Source organism: Leucopleurus acutus (assembly GCF_964270905.1).
Source record: "Leucopleurus acutus genome assembly, chromosome: 19".
In the NCBI taxonomy this organism is placed as follows: Eukaryota; Metazoa; Chordata; class Mammalia; order Artiodactyla; family Delphinidae; genus Leucopleurus; species Leucopleurus acutus.
Genome location: NC_139161.1, coordinates 50,701,246 through 50,710,504, shown reverse-complemented (window position 1 = coordinate 50,710,504; position 9,259 = coordinate 50,701,246). Strand labels below are relative to the sequence as shown.

Genomic DNA, 9,259 nt, shown 5'->3' with positions numbered 1-9,259 from the left:
CAATCCGGTACATTAAATATATATGTTTTTAAAGCATTGATTTGTGATTTTCTGCTGTATATAATGTCATGGTATGCGTCCTTCAGTATGACTTTTTACCCAAATGATCATTTATTTTTATTTTTTATTTTTGCATTTGGAGCTTATTTAAAATCTCCTAGTGTAGTGGGTTGAATGGTGATCCCCCAAAAGGTATGTCCATGTCCTGATTCCTAGAATCTGTGATTGTGCCTTATTTGGAAAAATGGTTTTGCAGGTAAAATTATGTTAAGGGTCTGGAGATAAGGAAGTCATCCTGATTTATCTGGCTGGGCCCTAAATCCAATGACAGGTGACTTTATAAAGGGAGATTTGAGACAGACAAGGAGGAGGCCTTGTGACCACAGAGGGAGATTGGAGTGATGCAGCCACAAGTCAAGGAATGCCAAGAGCCACCGTAAGCTGGAAGAGGTAAAGAACAGGTTCTTCCCTAGAGCCTCCAGAGGGAGTATGGCCCTGCTGACCCCCTTCTTTTAAATTTCTGGCTTCCAAAACTGAGAGAATACATTGCTGCTGTTTTAAGTTACTAAGTTTGTTACAGTAGCTGCAGGAAACTAACATACCTAGTGAAATTAGAAATTAAGGTATTCATAAGGATGTAGGCTGCTTATTTATTTTTTAAAGTTTATTTATTTAATTTATTTATTTTTGGCTGCATTGGGTCTTCATTGCTGCACGCCGGCTTTCTCTAGTTGCGGCGAGCGGGGGCTACTCTTTGTTGCGGTGCGCGGGATTCTCATTGCGGTGGCTTCTCTTGTTGCGGAGCACGGGCTCTAGGCGCGTGGGCTTCAGTAGTTGTGGCACGCGGGCTCAGTAGTCGTGGCGCATGGGCTTCGTTGCTCTGCGGCATGTGGGATCCTCCCAGAGCAGGGCTCGAACTCGTGTCCCCTGCATTGGCAGGCAGATTCTTAACCACTGCACCACCAGGGAAGCCCCCTAGCGCTTATTAAGGAAACAAGAGCTGAGATCTGCTTGGCCTCATTATATATGCAATAATATGGTTTGTTTGGATACGGTTAAAATATGGACCTGACTTGGATAGAAGGGTGAAATCCACAGTATTTAGAACTTGAGTCCATTACATGTTGAGTAAATGCTTAATACTTGTTGGATATTAATACTGTGACTATTTGTCATAGTAGTGTCTCTGCAGGAATAAATTAATATACTTGGCCCCATTGTCCTCTAATAATTAAATTCCTCCCTCAAAACTTCAGAAATAAATCAGGATAACAAATACTTGGTTACCCACTCTGCTTCATTGCCTCATCTCCCATCCAGCATCAGTCTTATCCAATTTCCTACTTCCCTCTACATTAGATCCTATGATTTTGTAATATCAAACCTTCAGTTTCCCGGGACTTCCCTGGTGGTCCAGTGGCTAAGACTCTGTGCTCCCAGTGCAGGGGGCCTGGGTTCAGTCCCTGCTCAGGGAACTAGATCCCACATGCTACAACTAAGAGTTCACATGCCACAACGAAGATTCCATGTGTGGCAACCAAGACCTGGCGCAGCCAAATAAATAAATAAATATTTTAAAAAAACACAGCAGTCTCCCTAGATGCCAATTCCCAAGCTTTCCCTTGCATTTATTTATTCTCCGTCATTATCATGCCTGCTCCCCACTGTATACTCCCAAATAGACTTTTCTTATCCTGCTGCTGCAGTGACAGGGTTTGGGATGGTATTAATAGAAAGTAAAGAGTGGACACACTACCACCCTTACAGAAGTAAAAAGAAGTAAAAGGAAATACTATTTAAGACATTCTGCACTCAGTCCTGATGTTGGGAAGGGAACGGTGTTTCCCCATACCACCAAGCACTTTTCATCACCAGGTCAGTGTCCTGCAATTCAACTCAATTCTGACACTACCTGGAGATAGCATCAGATTGCACAGATTAAGGGTTCAGTCCCACAAGACCATCCTCCACTTCAGATGCCAATCAGAAGCCTAGGCTACCTGTGCTTCTGACTGACTGGCTATAAATCAGAGGTTCCCAAGACCCCCTCCTAGAGTACAATTAATTTTCTAGAGCAGCTCACAGAACTCAGGAAGCCCGTTTACTCACTGGATTACTGCTTTATTATAAAGGATATATGAGTCAAGAACCAGATGAAGAGATATACGGTAAGGTCCTGAACAAAGGAGCTTTTGTCCCTGTGGACTTTGGGTCTGGCATGGTGGCATATGTAAACGTTCTGATTCCCCAACCTGGAAGCTTTCCAAACCCTCTCTTTTTGGGTTTTAAGCAAGCTTCATTACATAAATCACTGGCCATTGGTGATTGAAATTGGATCTCTAACTCAAACCGTGTATAAAAATGAAACTCAGAAATGGATCAGAGAGCTAAATATAAGCATTAAAACTATAAAACTCTTAGAAGAAAACATAGGCTTAAACCTTTGTGTTCTTGAATTAAGCAACAATTTCTTAGAGATGACACCAAAAACATAAGGAAGAAAGGAAAAAATAGATAAGATGGACATCATCAAAATTAAAAACTTTTGAACTTCAAAGATACCATCATGAAAGTGAAAAGACAAACCACAGAATGAGGAAATTTTTGCAAATTATATCTGATAATAGACATGCTTAGAACATATAAAGAACCCATAGAATTCAAGACAAACTGCCCAATTTAAAAATGGGTGAAGGATCTGAATAGACATTTCTTCAAAGAATATATACACTTGGCTAAGCAAATGAAAAGATAATCCAACATCATTAGCCATCAGGGAAATGCAAATCAAAAGCACAATGAGATACCACTTCATACTCACTAAGACGACTATAACTTTTTTTTTTTAAGGTAAGTTTTGGCAAAGAAGTGGAGAAATTGGAACCATACAGTGTGGTGGGAATGTAGAATGGTGTAGCCACTTTGGGAAGCCAGTATATAATAGGACAAATGTCCAAAATAATTGTTTCTCCCTTTAGCATTTGTGATCTGCTAAAAGTCAGTTTACTAGATGTCTATTATTTTTGCCTGCCCAGTATCCATGGTCTTGATAACTTCAGTTTTCCTTTGAGAAGCTGTTTCTTTCCTATATTGTGCTATTTTCATGGGGGCTTCTTATTAAGATGTTTCTTTTGCCTTCTGGCCAAAAGTGGGCATGTGAGCTTAGCTAGGTCAATAAGACTCTCTAGAATTTGATCTTTTTTTTTTTTTTTTTTTAAGAATTTGATTCTTGGGGCTTCCCTGGTGGCACAGTGGCTAAGAATCCGCCTGCCAATGCAGGGGACACGGGCTCGAGCCCTGGTCCGCGAAGATCCCACATGCCGTGGAGCAACTAAGTCCGTGCGCCACAGCTACTGAGCTTGCGCTCTAGAGCCCGCGAGCCACAACTACTGAAGCCCATGCGCCTAGAGCCCATGCTCTGCAACAAGAGAAGCCACCGCAATGAGAAGCCCACGCACCACAACAAAGAGTAGGCCCCGCTCACCGCAGCTAAAGAAAGCCCGCGCGCAGCAACGAATACCCAACGCAGCCAAAAAAATAAATAAAAATAATTTGATTCTTGAGCAGCATGGCACAAAGACCAAAAATTGTGCCCTTTTGTTTTTATAGTTAAACTCTGGAAAGGCTGTCCATTAGTACTTGCGTGGAGAGGCTGGATATTTTGGATATATTGGAATTCCAGAAACTGGGGGACAATTGAGAGCTCTATATAGGGAGGCAGTGGAGGGGATATGGGACCAAATATCCTGGGACACTTAAACTATAGAAAAGGAAAATTGGCCAGGTTAGACATATGGGGATGCTAAAGGGACACATGGATGGTGTGAGGGTAGTGAAAATTTAATTTAGTTAGAAAATATGGGCCAAGCATTGGAGTTCAATGAAATCAGGAATTTCAAGGAGATATGGAGAATTTCAGGTATTTCAGGAATGTCAAGGTATGGGGGCTGGGGGGAAGGATGGGCAGGGAACTTCCCTGGTGGCACAGTGGTTAAGAATCGCCTGCCAATGCAGGGGACACGGGTTCGAGCCCTGGTCTGGGAAGATCCCACATGTGGCGGAGCAACTAAGCCCGTGCGCCACAACTACTGAGCCCGTGTGCCACAACTACTGAAGCCCGTGTGCCTAGAGCCCGTTCTCCACAACAAGACAAGCCACTGCAATGAGAAGCCCGCACACTGCACTGAAGGGTGGCCCCCGCTCGCCACAACTAGAGAAAGCCCGTGCAGCAACGAAGACCCAAAGCAGCCAAAAATAAATTTAAAAAAGATTGTAGCCATGCTAAAAACAACAACAACAAAAACAAGGTATGGGGAAAAGCAAGGGCTAATAGGGGAGAATATGGGGGTATGAGAAGAGAGGTTGATTTTGGGGCTGGGGTGAGCTTAACATCAGGGATAGCAATGACGAGGTGAATGTTAAGGAAGACTGGAGCACAATATTGGGGAGACAGTAATAATCCAAATATTTGAGGAACAATACAGTGAATCCTGAAATAAAGGGATCAAATGGGGCTGGATATTTAGGAGAATATTGGAGTCAACGTTCAAAGTGTAGAGCAATAGGATCTAATAATGGTATAATCATGGGAACCAGATATTGGAATTTGGGGAAGAAAATGGAGGCCTAGATTTGGTGGCCCAGAAAGGGTCATGATATTTGTGGAACAATGTGTCAAATATCAAGGAACAGGGAACTTTGGTTTTGGGAATGGGGGGGGCGTTCTATCAGGGGATTAACTGAGGGCAAAATATTGGGGAATCATATCCTGAGTAGTCACTGAAGGACTGTGTGAGGGATAAGAGGGGTTGTGTGAGGGACTTCCCTGGTGGTCCAGTGGTTAAGACTCCAAGCTTCCACTGCAGGGGGTGCGGTGGGAAACTAAGATCCCACATGCCCTGTGGTGCGGCCAAAAAAAAAAAAAAAAAAAAGAGGGGATGTGTGACTGGGAAACAATGGGACCAAATGTTTGGAGAGCACTGGGCCATGTATTGGGATTCAGTGGTTAGTCAATATTAAAGGACAGTAAAGATCCAATATCCAAGATTGAAAACTGGAAAAACAGAGAGGTACATACTGTGGTAACTTGGAGACTTAATTTTGGGGAATAGTGCCTTTTATTGGGGGAAAATTATTGTAGTAAACTGTGGCTGCACAGCACAGGCTGACATTGGGAAATGGTGGATGTCATGCTTTTGGCACTGAAATAAAGAGGCAAGATATTAAGGCATGTAGTGATATGGGATTATGGGAAAACAGAACTGGGAAAATGACAAGGCCCTGACATTAGCAAACACTGAGCTTATAAAGATACAAGCTGGGTGAATTAGGGGGCAAATTGTAGAGCTTAGTGGGAGGACTGTCCAGGGGCAGAAGTGTCCTGATAATGGAGGCAAGTGGGGACTAAATACTAAGGGGCAGTGGATAATGCTGCAATGGGATAGTGACAGACCTGCTGTTAGGGGACAGTAGAACTGGACACTGGTATGCTACCAGGACGTGATATGGAGAAGATGTCATTTAGAGGCCTGTATAGCTATTTAGTGGAGAGAGATGCTGTATCTTGGAATGCTGGATAATGGGATGAAATTTGTTTTGGAGGGACAGTAGAGATGTTGTGAAGATTATGGGATGAAACTTGGAGCAGACTAGGAAGTCTGGTGGGCCCACTGCATAGTTGGAAATTAATAAAGAACAGAAATATAAAGGAGACTGGAAAAGGAGCATTTATTCCATCAGAGGTACCATAATTACAGATATTTCCAAGTAAAGTATATGCAGTATTAGAGCGTTATGTTCTGACATTTAACATTCATGTTTAAACAGAGATGGCAGGTGGGTAAATAGCCTGCCAAGGTGCGTTTTGGTATTAGGTCTTTTGGGTATGAGACGACAAACCCCTTGGGGTTGGGTAGTTTCCTAGCACGAATTCTTATCAATGAGAGACTCCCTCACCCCCTTCATCTTGGGCCCCATAGCTCTGGAAGGGCTCTGGGCCAGGATGAAGCCCCCCCAGGTCCCCAAAGACAGCAGTGACAGCCCCCTGTAGACCCCAGCGCCTCATCCCGCGCAGCGTGCAAACTCTGGGCGTGCGTCTCTGGAGGTCTACAGCCGTTGGTCCCAAGCCGTCCAGGACACGACGAGACTGTGGCTTCCTGGCAGGACAGCTCCTTCGGCTGTGTCTCGGCTCGGCCCGACATCGGTAGTGGCATCAAACCCTAAGGCAGGGAAACGCACATTCTGGGTGGGCTCAAGCCTCTGGGCGGGTGGCGCGCCACCCCGACAAACTCACTGTGTCCTGCGCTCTCAGGTCCGCCGGTTCCCACGCTCCAGGCTCTGCGCCAGCTCGGGGGCCACTGCTGGCTCCTCCAGGGGCGATGCAGCATCACAGGGCTTCGGCTTATCCCAGGCCAGGGCGCCGACCCCCACCCCGCGGGGCCCTGTCTCTGGAAGGCGGCGGCCCCGGGTCTGGCTCATCCCTTAAAGAACAGAAGGTTGGGCTCGCTGTACGCGCCCCAGCCACAAAATGACAGGCTTCCTCTGCGTGCCCCCACCTCACAAAGCGGTAGGGTCCAAGGACATTATCCTCATTATAAATGGGGTTCAGTCGCACCGCGAGATTCTAAACGTTGGAGTCTGTCTGTGTTCCCGCCCCTAATCCCCAGGTGCTTATTTCATTAGCGGTAGCTGCTTTGGACGTTCCTACTGATGGATAGTTAGACAAAGGTAGTGACAAGCAGAGAAGAAAAGAAGCATCAAAAGCTAGATGAAGGGGGTGCGGCGCGTCTCCAGACACAAAATGCCAAGCCCTTCTTTTCCCTTCCCTCCCACCTCAGCCCTGAGCCCATCCCCAGCAAATCAGGCTAGCTGTAAATGGATATAGGTAAAGATGCAGGAGGTGATGGAGAAGGCGATGGCCGCGTAGATAAAGATGGAGAGGTGCGGAAAATGGTCGAGATAGCAGCCCTCGTGCAGTGGAGGCGCCTCCTCCTGGGGCTGGGGGCGCGCCGCGGCCTTGGGGGGCTGCCCAGGGCGGGCCCCCTGCGCCCTCCCACCAGTGCGCCGACCGGCCTTCCTGCCCGCGGCCCCCGCCGACTTGGGCCGGCGGACAGCGGGGGGCTCTTCTGGAGGAGGCTTGTCAAACAGGCCTTCGGAGTCAGAGTCGGGGTCCGGGCGAAGCTGCTCGTGGTCCCGGGGTTTGCGCTGGAAGAGTTGGTCAGCCATTGGCGAGAAGCGCGGCGAGGCGTGTCTGCCTGTTCCGGGTGGTCAGATCCGGACAGGGTCGAGGCGCAGCGGGCGGCGGCGGGGCTGCGGCTGTATTTCTACTACCGGGGAGGGGGCGGCGTGGGGCGGAGCCAGGGAGGGGGCGGGGGCTCTGCAGGGTCTGCGCAGCGTTCGTCGCAGTCGAGGCGCCTCTTGCTCCTGGCTCCCGCTTCAGCCACCCGCTTGTTGCAGAGGTTGGCTGTACAGGTTCACAGGTTCAATCTCCAGGACGCTCCAGGGCTGGCGCCTCAGGAGTTTGTGTGCAACCTGCCCCGTTTCCATGGCAACCTGACGCGGGGCGCAGGAAGGAGGGGGTGCGAGCTGCTCACTGGAACCCAGGGGCGCGAAAAGGGGACTTAGGGCCAAAGAAGCGGAAGTGCAGACGGCCAGGATCCCAGCTCCGCGCGGGGCTTCCCCGAGGAGTTATTTCTCTTCTTAAAAGAAATATTGTGGTTTTTTTTTTTTTTTTTTGCGGTACGCGGGCCTCTCACTGCTGTGGCCTCTCCCGTTGCGGAGCACAGGCTCCGGACACGCAGGCTCAGCGGCCATGGCTCACGGGCCCAGCCGCTCCGCGGCACGTGGGATCTTCCCGGGACCGGGGCACGAACCCGCGTCCCCTGCATCGGCAGGCGGACTCCCAACCACTGCGCCACCAGGGAAGCCCTGTGGGGTCTTTTTTTAATTTTAATACATGAAAAACCTAATACATAATCTTTGTAGAAAACGTGAAAGTTAGAAAGCACTATGGCAAAACGAGTAGCAAAATAAAGGCGCCCACAATCCCGAAGCCCAGAGGTAGCACGGTTAACGGTGGTGCGTTTCCTCCTGCTCCTCTCCCACGAACGCAGTATCCCGGCCTTTTGGGCGTCTCACATATGGTTAGATTAGGAACAAGTACTTTCAAAGGTTGCCATACCTGAGCCGGTTCCCCCCCCCACCCAGCCCCCATCCCCAGGCTCCTCTTGGCATCCCCAAGGCCCTTCCATGGCTTCCACTGGTACTGCCACAGACTGCTGGGTACCACAATCTCCTGGCACCTCTGTTGCACCCAAGATTCCAAGGCTGGTTGGTGTTCCCTTGTGGAATGTGGGGAGAACAGCCACTAGGACTTACTTGGGTCCCAGTGGTTTGGAGGGGCACACCGGCCGACCAAACTCAAACTGTCATCAGGGAACTCATTCCCTCCTGCAACTGAAAGGTCCAGGGGGAACCAGGACCAGTGTGCTGAAACAATGTCACCAGGGTGCTGTCTCTCCATCTTACAGATTGTCAGGGACTTCTTGCAGGGCAAGAGCCTACTACATGGTGGTAGGTACTCAGATAAAATTTGTTGAATGAATCGTAATGATTGAATGGCTGTTAGCAGCAGCAGGATCACATGCTCACAGTCTAGCCGGCCGGAGAATGGAACCCACATACACTGTTGTTGGGAATGTAAAATGGTGCAGCAACTTTGGAAAACAGTGCCCTTCTGAATGCCAGCCTCCTCCCTCTCTGGCCCTTTGAGCACTCCTCCCAGGCCCTGTGAGGACCACATGGGGTCCTAGGAATACACTTGGCTAGAAGAGGAATCCAGCAGGCCCCCCACCTCCCGCCCCCAGCAATCCTCTTAGCTGCAGGCTGGCCTAGGCCTGGATCCCCCTCCAACAGGGCAGTCCCAAGTCACCGCCCAGAGGAAGGTCTAGGGGGGTTCCCTGGTGGGAGGCCAGGAGATCGACAGTGGGCAGAGGGAGCTTTGTACTCACCTGACATCAAGGCCACCTCTGCGCACGCCTGGGCGCACAGCCTGCTCAGGCCCGTCTGGTCCCAGGTGTGGATGGCCAGGTCCCAGGCCTGCTGCTCCCCATACCGAGCCACCAGGCATGAGGCCACCTCCATGCCACTTGCCTTCTCTGGCTGAGCCAGGGCCACCCCGGGAGAGTGCCCACAGGGCTCCTCAACAGGCAGCCGAAGCTGAAACCCCTTCAGCCGCTCCTTCATTTCCTCCAAGTGTCCA

The 9,259-nt window shown here is 49.2% G+C and overlaps 1 protein-coding gene across 1 annotated transcript; it reads right to left on the bottom strand.

Moving 5' to 3' along the window:
- Nucleotides 1-6,858: 6,858 nt before the first annotated feature.
- Nucleotides 6,859-7,224, bottom strand: LOC309975659 (uncharacterized protein; the record flags this gene model as incomplete). Its single annotated transcript, XM_082860851.1, has 1 exon — nucleotides 6,859-7,224. The coding sequence occupies one exon, from the start codon at nucleotides 7,222-7,224 to the stop codon at nucleotides 6,859-6,861; it is 366 nt and encodes a 121-aa protein (XP_082716977.1).
- Between the last annotated feature and the right edge of the window lie 2,035 nt (nucleotides 7,225-9,259).